Source organism: Aspergillus uvarum (assembly GCF_003184745.1).
Source record: "Aspergillus uvarum CBS 121591 unplaced genomic scaffold BO82scaffold_87, whole genome shotgun sequence".
Classification (NCBI taxonomy): domain Eukaryota; kingdom Fungi; phylum Ascomycota; class Eurotiomycetes; order Eurotiales; family Aspergillaceae; genus Aspergillus; species Aspergillus uvarum.
The window spans coordinates 19,794-33,553 of NW_020291384.1; the positions used below are offsets into that span (position 1 = coordinate 19,794).

General features: G+C 32.1%; 2 protein-coding genes across 2 annotated transcripts; both read left to right on the forward strand.

The window, feature by feature from the left end:
* Nucleotides 1-9,502: 9,502 nt before the first annotated feature.
* On the forward strand, nt 9,503-11,919 carry BO82DRAFT_407201 (uncharacterized protein; the record flags this gene model as incomplete). The annotated part of the gene is made up of 5 exons (XM_025639618.1): nt 9,503-9,837; nt 9,891-10,143; nt 10,223-10,550; nt 10,884-11,042; nt 11,105-11,919. 5 exons carry the CDS (start codon nt 9,503-9,505, stop codon nt 11,917-11,919), a joined length of 1,890 nt encoding a protein of 629 aa, XP_025486528.1.
* Nucleotides 11,920-12,186: 267 nt separating this feature from the next.
* Nucleotides 12,187-13,140, forward strand: BO82DRAFT_208027 (uncharacterized protein). The gene is made up of 3 exons (XM_025630667.1): nt 12,187-12,369; nt 12,435-12,690; nt 12,741-13,140. The coding sequence occupies exons 1-3, from the start codon at nt 12,323-12,325 to the stop codon at nt 13,086-13,088; spliced, it is 651 nt and encodes a 216-aa protein (XP_025486529.1). The 5' UTR covers nt 12,187-12,322; the 3' UTR covers nt 13,089-13,140.
* Nucleotides 13,141-13,760: the final 620 nt, after the last annotated feature.

Sequence of the window (13,760 nt, forward strand, 5' to 3'; positions counted from 1 at the left end):
AGATTTGTATAAACCAGAGCTGAGGGGGAAAAGTATTAGTATAGTTTTTTTTCTATTCCAGCTTTTAATTATTTAGTAGTTAGTTAGGGTTTAGCTGGAATTACAGCTGCTATTTTATAGCTGTTTTTATATTATTAAATACTAAGGCTGGTTTTTAGGTTGGTTCTGCATAGTCTTTTTATTTAATAAAATACTATAATTAGCTCTTCTGGCCTTTTATTATATACTATTTATTAAGAATTTCTTTAATCTTATATTCTTTTTTACTATTAATTATTATAAGTGGTGGTTGTAAGTCTTTTCTATTTTATAACAGCAATATATTATCAGCTGTTAGATAAAGTAGATTAATATAAAATACAGAGTAGATATTCTTTAGTATATTAAATTATATAATATATAATTCTATTTTTTTTAAAATAGTATATTTTATGTTTTTCTAATCTAGTTTTTTACTAGGGTAATTTATACAGATATTTTATAGGCTTAATTATATCTAGTTATTCTTTTAATACAACAAAGCAGCTTGTTGGGATTAATTAGCCTATTTTTTAGTATTCTATTATATATAGGCTATAATACTTTAGGCCCAGTTTAAAATATTATATATTTTTTATATAATTATATTTTTTTATTAGGTAGGGCTGGAGGCAGCAACCTCCAGATCTGTATTTTAAACTATTTTCTAACTGTTTAGATTTAATTTATAACTATAGCTTAGAAAAAATAGTAAGAATCCTGTAGCTGTATTTATATAGCTGTTAATTACTAATTTTACTAGAAACAGTAGGTTTATCTAATTTTTTTAGTTATAGTTTATATAAATTTTTAGATATGCTTTAATAGTACTATTTGTATATTCTATTACTTTATCTATTTAAAAATAATAGACTGTAAACAATCTTTTAGTAATTTTTAGTAGATTATATACTCTTTTTTATATACAACTTATAAACTAGATGCCTTAATCTAAGACTATAGTTTTTAGGGGGCTGTATTATCTAAAAACTATTTTAATTAGAGCCTTAGCTGTAGCTTTAGTAGTAATTTTTTTTATTATATAAAATATTACTTTTTTTATTAGTCTATCTATAACTACTAAAATATTTGTATATAACTTACTTTTAGATAAGTTAGTAATAAAATCTATTATTAGTTTTTACTAGGGTTAATCTAATATTAGCAGCAGCTTCAGTAATCTATACTTTAGTTTTTTTTATAATTTTATATAACTGCAGATATTACAGTTTTAAATATATTTTTATACATCCCAGGATATATTAGACCAGAAGTATGTTTTATTAAAAAAAAAATAGGTCTGTTTTTAGCTGGGATGTTCTGTAATAAAAGGATTATAGTTATTTTAAATAAGATCTATATAAAACAGTTTATAGTCAGAAACCTACTATTTTTTTTAAAAGTATATCTAAGCTTCTTTTGTTAAATATTTGCTTAGAAAGACTTTTAGTTTTAACTGGAATAAAAATTTGTATATTTCTTTTTATATAAGCTTTACTAGTTTTTAATAATCTGTATCTACTGTTAGAGTATAGATCCAGCTGTTTTTAGCTCTATCTTCTAGTTCTAGCAGTTTTATAATAGTCTGCTATATCTGTTTTAAAAGGTCTTTATCCGGTCCTATACTATATTTTTATAATTATACTAAGGCTGCGGTAAGTAAACCAGTCTTTGATTTTAAATTCCTTTTTAATATTCTACTAAAGATCTGTATTATATAGAATAATATTTTAGAATCTTATTTATTAGATATATTCTGTTTTTATTATAAAAGGGCGTCTGCCTGCTTGTTTTCTATTTCTTTCTAATAAACTAGTCTAAAGTTAAATCTGCTTAAGATTAAGCTTTATTATATATATCTTTCTATAAGTTTATACAGCTTAAAAAAATATTCTAAATTCTTATAGTTAGTAATTACTGTAAACTCCAGTACTAAGTATAACTCAGTATTCTAAGCTTTTAAATACTATATAACTGCTAGTAGTTTTTTATTATAGATCTTATAGTTGTACTCAGCTGGTATATTCTATTTAAAAAAATAAATATAAAAATACAGCTCTTTATTTTTATTTATCTAAAAAAGTATTTTTTTTATATTATAGCCTAAAAAGTCTGTCTTTACTACTGTTATATATTTAGAATTAAAAAAACAAAGAACAGGCTTAGTTATAAACTTTTTTTTTAATATCTAAAAGCTTATCTTATACTTTTAGGTCTATTAAAAAAACTAATTTTTTTTAGTTAGCTTTATAAATGGTTGTACGGTAGCTGAGAATCTAAAAATAAATTTATAGTAAAAGTTTATAAATTTTAAAAAACTTTAAACAGCTTTTACTGATTTAAAGCTTTTCTATAAGATAATTATCTTAATCTTTTTAGAATCTATTTTAATATCTTATTCTGTATGTATAATAAATCTAAAGTAGAGAGTTTCCTTTCTTTTAAACTTATACTTTTTAATATCTAAAAACAAGCCAGCTTTCTTTAGTTTTTATAATACTTTTTATATATGTTTGCGGTACTTTTTAATATTCCTATTTATATAGATTAACATATTATTAATATAGGCCGAACAGAATTTGTTAAGGTATTTATATAGTATCTAGTTAATATATTTTTAAAAGGTACTTAGGGCATTTGCCAGTCTAAAAGGTGTTACTAGCTATTTATATAGCTTATACTGTATATAAAAGGTTATTATCTATTCTTAACCTTCTGTAATACAGATTTTATAAAAGGCAGATAAAATATCTAGTTTAGTAAACTATTTTATTTTTCTAATTTGGTTTAGGGTTTTGTAAATTAGGGGAAGCAGGTAGCAGTTTTTTTTTATAATTATATTAAATACTTAGTAATCTATATAGAATCTTAATTTTTTTTCTGGCTTTTATATAAAAAGTACTGGGGCTGCTGCTGAGAAGTAACTAATTTATATAAAGTTTTTTTTTAATAGTTTAGTTAGTTTAGACTATAGGACTGTTAGTTTTTTTTAAAATATATTATAAAAAAGGCCCTATAAAACTTTTAGCTTTTTTTTATTTTAATATACAAGCTTAATTTTATAGTTGATACTTTTTTTTTAATATAGCAGTAGTTTCTCTACATTCTCTGATTAGAAGAGAGGCAGAAAGTTTTAATAGTATTTAGAAAATATTATATATAGATTAACTGCCTTTTTAGTTTAAAGTACTTTTTAAATATTAGTAAGTAAGACTATAAATACTTCTATACTTTTTTTAGATCTTTTCTACAGATAATCTCTAAGTTCTGTTTTTATAATTAGCTGAAGTCTTAGGTTTGTATATTATAAATATAGTAGGTCTCTTAGTCTTATTTTAGTTGTATATAGAAACAATTATTTTCAGCCTAGTTTTAGAATACTATTATAATAGAACAGCCAGCTCTTCCCTAGGATTAGATTATATCCAAAATTATTAGATATTATATAAAAGTACGCTTTTTTTTTAGTATAGGATTCTATATTTATTTTTATCCGTACAATAGAGTAGATCAGCATTTTATTATTTAAAATTTTTTATACCAGCTTTAGATTAATACTAATAGTTAACAGGCTATTTACTTTAGCAAACATTTTACTTATAATACTATAGGTTAGATATCCTAAGTTAATAAAAGTATAGATAGTTATAGTAAGATTTAAAATAGCCTCTACTAAAAAAAGATATATAATTATATATTTCTTTTTAAAACTTTTCTATTTTCTTTTAGTTTTGTTTAGTAATTCTTATTTAGGTATATAATTTTATACTAAATTTCCTTTTTTTCCAAGTCAGTATCTTTGTCCGATAAGGTATACTATTTCTTTTATTACTAAGGGGTGGGTATAGCTGCGGCTATACTTATTAGTTATATAATAAGTTTTAGAAAATATTAGCAGATAAAATATCTATCTTACCTATAATAAAAGCAGCAACTTACTTTATATTTTTTCTATATTTTACTAAGTATTATCTATTAAGCTTGTTTCTAAAGATTGTTAGTTGTTAAGTAGGAGTAGTATTTTTCTTACTATACAGCAGCTATTTAAATAGGTTTTTACTTTATTAATTTAGGGCTTAGTTTGCATTGTGCTGATATAGTTTTAGTATAACTTTTTCTAAAAAAAAAAGATACTTTATTAAGATTATGGTTTATACAGTGCAGTTAATTACAATATTCTTTATATATAGGCTTTTAGAAAATTCTAACTAATTCTTTAATAAGCCTTTAATTTATTATAGTATTTAGTATAGTTTTTTTCTGTTTGTCTAACTAATTATATTCTTCTACCTATAGCAGGGCTTTGTTAAAATTATTTAAAAATTTTTTTAGTTTTATTTTTTTTTACTTTATTATATTAATCTGGTTTAGGGCTTTTTATTATATATTAGAATCTTTAAATACTTTATTTATTACTATAAGCATATCCTCTAGTTATACTGTTTCTATATTTTAGAATTTAATCTAAAAGAGAATCTGTTGTGCTGTATATTTATATAGTCTACTATAAATATAAAAAACTTATTCCAGTCCAGTAAAATAGCAGATTCTATCTATTACAAACTTTATATATATATTTAGTTTAAATAGTTTATAGTTATACTTATCTTCTCTGTTAAACAGTTTTATATTAGGGTGTTAAAAGCAGGGTTTGTAATTTAGTTTATATAGTTACTATAAGGGGTTTCCCTCTAATTTACTGTTAATAGTAGAAGTTATATTATAATTCTGTAATTTATTTATCTATTTTTTAAAAGTTAGTTTTTGTTTTACTATTTCTGTACAGAGGCTGATTAGCTTTTGTAAAAAAAGTTATATATTATTATATATAGCTGCAGATGCTGCGGTCGGCTGCAGTTTTTTTTAATTTATTTATTTTATTATTCTAATAATTTTTTTAGTTCTATTTTATTCTATTTATATGCCTAGTTGGGCTCTGTTTAGGGCTTTTTTTAATAAGCTATTTCTAATATTATAGGATGGATGGATTGTACTAATCAAAACATGCCTTAGAATAAGAAAAAATAGCTGAGGAGCTATTTTACCTGTTTGTACGAAATTCTTTTATATGTGCGCTAAGCTAGTGCTAGTTTAGTACTTAGTATGCGAGGCCTCAGGTGCCAACTGGTGCCTGAAGCCGAGCTCTATAACAGGGCCTTGGTCCCATAACAAAAAGATTACTGCCAAAGCTACAGTTAAGGCCCTAGTTAAAACAGTTTTTAAATAATATAGTTTTTTAAAAACTATAGTTTTAGATTAAGGCACCCAGTTTACAAGTTGTATATAGAAAAAAGTATATAATTTATTAAAAATTACTAAAAGATTATCTACAGCCTATTATTTTTAAACAAACAGAATAATAGAATATATAAATAGTACTATTAAAATATATCTAAAAGCTTATACAGACTATAATTAAAAAAACTGGATAAACCTACTGCTTTTAATAGAATTGGTAATTAACAGCTGTATAAGTATAGTTATAGGATTTTTACTGTTTTTTCTAAGCTATAGTTATAAGTTAAATCTAAACAGCTAGAAAATAGTTTAAAATATAGATCTGAAGGTTGCTGCCTCCAGCCCTACCTAATAAAAAGATATAATTATATAAAAAATATATAATACTTTAAACTAGGCCTAAAGTGCTATAGCCTATATATAATAAAATACTAAAAAACAGGCTAATTAATCCCAATAAGCCGCCCTATTATACTAAAAGGGTAATTAGATATAGTTAAGCCTATAGAATATCTATATAAATTATCCTAGTAAGAAGCTAGATTAAAAAAATATAAAATATACTATTTTAAAAAAAAATAGGATTATATACTATATAATTTAATATACTAAAGAGTATTTATTTTATATTTTATATCAACCTACTTTGTCCAACAGCTAATAATATATTACTATTATAAAATAAAGAAGACTTACAACCACCACCTATAATAATTAATAGTAAAAAAAATATAAAATTAAAAAAATCCTTGACAAACAGTATATAATAAAAAGCTAGAAAAGCTAATTATAGTATTTTATTAAATAAAAAGACTATACAGAACTAACCTGGGAACTAGTTTTAGTACTTAATAATATAAAAGCAGCTATAAAATAGCAGCTACAGTCCCAGCCAAACCCTAACTAACTACTAGATAATTAAAAGTTAGAATAAAAAAAGAATTATACTAATATTTTTTCCTTTTAGCTCTAGTTCGTACAAATCTAAAATAAAAAGAAAAGAAAAAGAAATAATAAAAAAAAAAAAGAAAGTCTTTTTTAATTTTTTAAAACTAACTAAGGGGAGCTGTGCTTAATCTAATAAAAAAACTAAATACTGCCATACTAAATCCAGCTTATATACTAATTTAATCTACTAATTTTTTAATAATATTTTAAAAAAAAGCAGCAATAGCTGCGGGCTTATATTTAGGCTTGTTTAGATTATAGTAGCTATAATATATACTATAATCTTTAAACTTATAGTTTATATAGATTCTATCCTACTATCCAGACAGCTGTACAGTCTGTTAGAACTTTATCTAATTATTATACTTATAATAATATAATATTACCAAACTACGGGATGTAATTAAAAGGCTGTTAATATAAAAAAAGCATCTGGTATATATTTAACTTTATTAGTATTTTATATAAAAATACTATTAAACTTTTTTATCTAAACTACAGTAAAAGCACTAACTTTTATTTTAAATTTATAGTAAAAAAAATACCAAACACACTGCTAGTCCAGAGTATAGTAAAGTTAAAATAAAGCTTTATTTTTATATATTATTAATTATATAGTAATCCAGCGCTCTGTATTACCAGTATGGGGGTTATAAATAATTATATATTATATAAATAAAAAAAATAAATTATAGTTAGCAAAAGTAGAAAAAATCTAAAAAAGATTATAATAGATAAAAACTAATATATTATTTGGATAATCAGGCTCACTAGCCCCAGTATTAAAAAAAAAGATATAATATTAACAAGTAGAGGAAACAACAGGAATTATATAGATAAAAAAAAAAACAGATTAGTAATAAAAAAAATAAAAAAAAGATGTGTAAAAAAAAAAGCTAAAAAGAAGGGGGGGGGCCTTTTTATATAGTACTTTATATACTTTATATAATACTAATAGCTAAGCCCGACCACACCCCCGGAACCGGTTGTGTGAATAGTATAAAGAGAGATTCCATTCACTGGATAAAAAAGAAATATACAGAAAAAAAAGATTTTATTTACTAAATAAAAGGGAAATATACAGAAAGAAGGGATCCCATTTACTAGATAAAAAGGGAACATACAGAAGAAGAGATTCTATTTACTAAAAGATTACTATATTTACTAGATAAAAGGAGTTTGTATAAAAAAAAAAGTTATAGTAAATAATATAGGTTCTATCTATGTATATATTATCTACTAACCAGCTATAATATTATTTAAAAAAGGTTAAAGTACAGAACTGTTACTCTGGACTCTAAACAGCCGTTTGTACAAACAAAAGCTGTAAAAAATATTAAAAAAAAAAAGGGGCTTCTGTTATAGAACTAAGGCCCTGTTATAAAGCTTAGCTTTAGATACTAGTTGGTACCTAAGGTCTTGTATACTAAATACTAAACTAACACTAGCTTAGTATATATATAAAAGAATTTTGTACAAACAGATAAAATAGCTCCTCAGCTATTTCTTCTTATTCTAAGGCACGTTTTGATTAGCACAATCCATCCGTCCCATAACAGGCTTAATAGTATCTTTTAAAAATAAACTAAATAAATATAATTAATTTATAATTTTAAGACTACTCTGTAAGTAATAGATATAAAAAAATAAAAACAGAAAATTCTATAAAAGCAGTTTATTTTATTTTAAAATATATTTTTATATAAATATAATTTATTATATTTTAATATACAGCTAAGGCGCCTGCTGTATTTTATTTATTTTACTAGATTTAATAAATAAAAAATTATATTTGAAGCCCAGAATTATAGATATTTAAAACCAACTAGATAAAATAAATTAAAAATCTTATTTTTATATCTAAAAAAGGCTTTTACAGAACCTACTATAAAAAATATAGTATCTAATATTAAACTAGATAATTATTAAAAAGTATATTTACTAAAAAAGACTAAGTAAATAGTATAGTATAGGATTTTAAGCAGGTTTGGGTTAACAAAATATTTAAAATTATTAAAATTAAAAATATTAAAAAGTTAATTAGAATAATAAAGTAATTAAAATTAGTAGTATTAAAAAGATTAATTAGATTAGTAAGATAATTAAGATTATTAGAATTAAAAAAATTAATAAAATTAGATATAAAAATTTATACTATAATATATATAGTCTAAATAAAGCAGTAATTATATATCTTTATATATATTTCTTACTATAAAAGTAATAATTTTATTAAAAGCTAGAATTTATCAGCACTACTAGGAATTTCTTATTATTTTTTAAAAATAAAAATAAAAAGAATAGTAATACTTTATTTAATTACTTTTCTTTAATTTAAAAAGCTTTTTTTATATACTTTTAGATAATAGTTAAGATAGTTAGATTAATAACCTATTAATTTAAATATACCTTAACTATACTAAAGCTAAAAGGGGTATAGTAGGTAGGTTTTAATATTAAAAATAATTAAAATAATTAACTATCTGATTTTTAGTTATACTACAGTTAGGTATAAAAATTTTCTTAACCTGGCTATAACCTGGCGGTTAGATATAAAAATTCCAATTAACCTGACCTGACCTGGCCGTTAGCCACTCTATATAAGATAAGCTTTTAGATACTAAAGAAAAGTTAACAACTAAGATGATTTTTTATTTTTTTTAATTCTAAATATATAATAGTAGTAGAGATAGACTTCTTAGGCTATAATATAAAAAAATACTCCCATACAATTTGGGTTTACCAAATGGCTGCCACTTTCGGCGTCAGTCGACGCCTTTTTCGGCCGTCATTTGGTAACACGTGACCTCTCCGTCCCGACACGCCTCCGTCCCGCTACCACCACGCACCAGCCAGACCCACCCGTAGACACCCCAGCAATCCAGTTGCCTCCGTCAAAGTGCTTTCGACTTGGACGCTTTGCGAAGGCGCCAAAAATGGCCTCCCTGCACCCCATTAAATGGGACCTGGCCACAGGCCAAGTCACGACGGCACAAACCTGCCATCGTGGCGTATTTCCCTTATATTCTTCGTTCTTCTCCCCATCCTGCTCCCTCATCGCGAGTGTATCCCCCCATCCCTCCTGCCGGCCTGTCCAGAGGCCCCTTTCCTTCACGTTCTTCGTTCTTCTTTCGTGCGCCTTTCCTGTCTCCTCGACCTTGGGTGTATCTCCCAACACATCTGCCACTCGTCCTTCTATTAGTGCACTGCTAGCCGCTTGACCATATCGTGGTTTCGTGGTCTCCATCCCTCCCGCGTCCTTACCGTCGCCGTCCCTACGCCTCCTGCGATCCCACCAATGAAGCGCTCTCGATCCCAGAGAAGTAGAAAGCTGGGAACCGCCTGTAGCGAGGATGATATAACTGCGACACCTACTAGCGACTCCGATGAGCAAGACGATGCTACCTATGAGACGGATGTGACGGAGGCGGACGATGCTCCAAGCCCACGAAAACGTCTCCGGTCGGATGAGAATTGCACTGCCTTGGAGCTAGAGGTCCCTGGCGAGTCAGGAGAATTCTACGATGATCCACTAGATGACGATGGAATTGATCTGTCTGAGATTCCTGAGGATTTCGACAAAGCACCGGGCACCATTGAACGACGAGAGCGGATTGAGACCAGGTGGAAACGGTTGGTGATGACGGAGATTTGCCTTGTTTGACTCCTTACTAATACAGGCATAGGTACTGTGTCAGCCAAGTGTTAAACAAGCCCAACGAGCCAAAATGGCGGGAGCCTGAGGAAGCGCTACGCCAGGCGTCGAACAATGACATGTATCGGTTCCTAGGCTGGTATCTCAAGCTCGAGCGTGGCAAGAATAACCGACGGTTAAAACGTATCAACAAAGCTAGCTCGCTGAATACGGAATGGAAAAACCTTCGTGGTTACTACCAAAAGCTTACCAAGATCAAAATCAATGATGAGGATGGCTCGAATGTACGGAGGGTCAGTAACATAAACTTGAATTTTTTCTTTCTAGACCTCTCTAGTCATCTCGTCTAACCGCAGAAGACAGGGCATGAAGTATTTGGTCCAAGAGCACGGCTTAGACACACAGCCTGGAAAGAAGACGCCAGTTTATATCGAGGATATCGGGCCATTTAACGAGACCATTTTGTCGACGCAGGAGAAGAAATTCTACCTAGGATTCCAACGCATCCAGGTGTGCCTGTTCAACTCGCTCGCTTTGTTCACTGTGCACCGGAGGAACGCTTTGTTAAGCATGCAATTCAAGGACCTGCAAATCTCCCTTCAGAAGGACCCTCGTGGAGGCCCACCCATCCCTATGATTGAACTTACTCCCGAAGGGACCAAAAAATTCCTCAGCCTGACCAAACTGTACGGTGAGCACAATTTCTGCCTCCCCCTCCCTCTCGATTCCCCGGCTACCCCCAGATACATACTATCTTTCTCGTCCCCGGAATCTCTGGCCAGGGTCATACAGCTAACTAATCAGCAGGACTACTTTTGCACTTCCCGAGATTGTTTATGGTCCCTCTCTGGTAATATGCCCGCATACATTACTTTTCGGCATCCTGTTTCATGCACGCGCATTCCGGAATTCGAGGCTGACCTCGAAGGCTCAGCTAAGGTAACTCTTTATCAGCAAAGGCTGTGAGCAGCTCCTGGTGCCCTTAGACCCGAACAAGTCTGATTTGTTATATTCTGTAAGACAGAGCTGGTCAATGGCGTTCCCACCCTTCAGCGGACTGTGCAGATGTTTAAGTCGGCCATGTCCACCTTGCTGGTCACCTTCGGAGAGATCCGTGGGTGGAAAGGGGCATTCCATGCCCATCAGTTCCTTTATGGAAGTGGTAAAGTCATTAACGAGAGCGGTAAGTACTTCTACTAATAATTCTCTTTCTTTTTTCCCGTCAGTGGCTAACGTAGTCCGTAGGGTGGGTGAGCAAGGAACAACACATGTTGATCATGAAGCACGCCAGCCCGCGGATGTTTCTCGACCACTATCATCCTCTACAACTCGATACTGATATGATCCGGGTTATCTATGGCCTCGACCCAGATGTGGAACTGATGCGAGCCGTCACACGACAAAGTCGTTGGCGAGATATGCGACGCCCACGCTATTTGACCGATCAACAGAGGGCACAACTTGAGGATCATCCCGAGTTGGAAGAGGCCCGGCGCAATTTAAGTAAGATTCGTGCCCAATACAAGAAGACCCAGCAGCCCGCCCTGCGCCCTCGGATCCAGCAACTGGAAAGAAATGTGAGAAACACACAAAAACGGTTGCACAGGAGCTTGCGACATAAGATCCGAAAGAATTTTGATGAAGAGCAAGCATTTCTGAATATTGAGGCGCAGCTGTCTGGTACAATGGTTAAGGAAGAGAGCAAAGATGAGTCATTCTTAAAGGACACCATACATCCCCTTCAGTTACATCTAGTGCAGAGTCTTCTCTCCTACCCCATCTCTAACTCGTTGGAGGACGAGTGGAACTGGCGCGATACAGGCGCTGCAGCCGTTGTGCAGTATTGTGACGTCCTGGAAGGAGGTCTATTAAAGGGCCGGCCTAAGCGGAATGTCTCTGGATCCGCTACATCGCCTGGTCCCATAAACCAGCCGCAAGATACAGGGCAGACCCAAAATGCCGCCAACTCATATGCACTACCTTTTTCTGTCTCTGGCAAGCCGTCGTGTGCCACTAAGGAATACCTCGAGAATTTTGAGAAGCCAGAGGCTGGTTTTTAATGCTTTGCAAACAAGGGGCTCCCTGACCGTGTTTGCTTCCAGATGTATCATAACGCTGGGTGTTTTACGCGCCATTTTGGCGCTATTCATCTCAGAGAAAAGCCATTTAAGTGCAACTGGTGTGAAGTAGCCTTGCTACATCAAATGGCGTTCCAGCGCCATGCATTTTATGTGCATCGTGTGCGCAGTTGCAAACATTGCCCGAACCCGGTGCAGGAAGTTCAGAGACAAGAATGAGCAGGCCATGATCCCGAACGGCAGGCAAGCGAGGAGACCCGGATAAATATAGGTATACACTGTCTGCCTCGTCGAGGCGGCGCATGGAACGCTATACGCTAGTTTTATAACTATCACGGCTTGATGTCCAATCGTGCAATGCAGATTAGGATATTGCGATCGCACGATGTCCAATTATTTCCAGGGGCTGAGTTTATCACTCTTGGTTCTCAGGTATATAAAGGGCCTCCTTCCCCCAACTGGTTGCATGCTCTGATATTCTCTTTCCGTCTTCCCAGGCCGGCTTCTATCGACATTCCTCCCCTGAGCGTGACAACTAATATCAAGATGGCAAGCCCATTCGACACGATTATTATAACCGATGATGAGGAATTGCCAAGCCTCGAGCCAGGTAGTTCACAACCTCGGAGGGCCTCTTGCCGTGATTACAGTTACCGGAAGTTTGAGAACCTGGTCGTTGAAGCAGTCAATGAAACGGAAACAACACCATCACATAAATGCAAAAGAACTGAAACGAAGGAGCCGTCTGCACTGGTACTAGTTCCTCACAAGGCCTTCTTCTTCCTTAACTAACAACGGACCAGGATAACGCCTTTGAGGAGCTCCGAAAGGCAGTTAACCATAAAATTAAACAGCTACAAGAGAAAAATCGCAATCTTCGAGATGAACTTCACCAGGAGAGGGAGAGGCACCAAAAGGAACTTTTTCAAGTAAAGGAGGAGCACCAAAAGACGCAGGAGGAACTTTCCCAGCAAAGGGAAAAGCGTGTTTTAGAGTGCAATATCTGCTATAGACAGCCAGATCGCTGGGTGGTCATTCAGTGTGGGCACATGTTCTGCAGGTCATGCTTTAAAGCTCTTAGAACAGAGGGCTGTCCAACCTGCCGAAAAGAAATGACGGGATTTATGGGATGCTACCCTTTTGCAGGATAAAGCATGTATATTGTGTTGCAAGTCTAGTTCAATGACTCGAGTTCAAGCCGTTTTTGTTTTTCCGTGTTGCTTTCCCACATACTTTCGGCGGGATGGCTGAATAGTATTAATATCACGTGGAGGAGCCCTAACTACGCGCATCTTAGCGCCCAGTTATTTATTGCCCAACCCGCAAATGACCATGATTTTCCTTAGGAACAAATCGTGGTCTTTTCTATGTTCAAAAATTGAAAAGTGCCCTTTGCACACTTTGGCTAGTACAACCTCCACCACCAAAAAAGACCGCAGTGGAATATGCAACTCATGACCTCCTATCTCTTGTCTACCGAGAAATATTTAGCATACTTACTCACAGGTTGTGCAATCCCGTAGATTGATCCACAAATACTCGAGAAGCTACCGCTGACTACTAGTCGCCTTGCCTGACTTCAGCGTGCAAGGAGTACGGCACCAATTGCATCTCAGTAGCAGTGAGATTCATCTGAGTGAATCAGCCCAAAAGGTCGTTCACAATACTTACACTGTCCAAGGGAATTTAACCTTGCTACAATAAACGACAGCCCTTGTTGAGGTTTGAGAAAGGACTCCACGCCAAGAGGTTTTAATTCAGCCAATCAGACCCACGCCCCGCCAAGAGCCACTCTGGCCGAGGACAAAGCAAAGTGTCTCGAA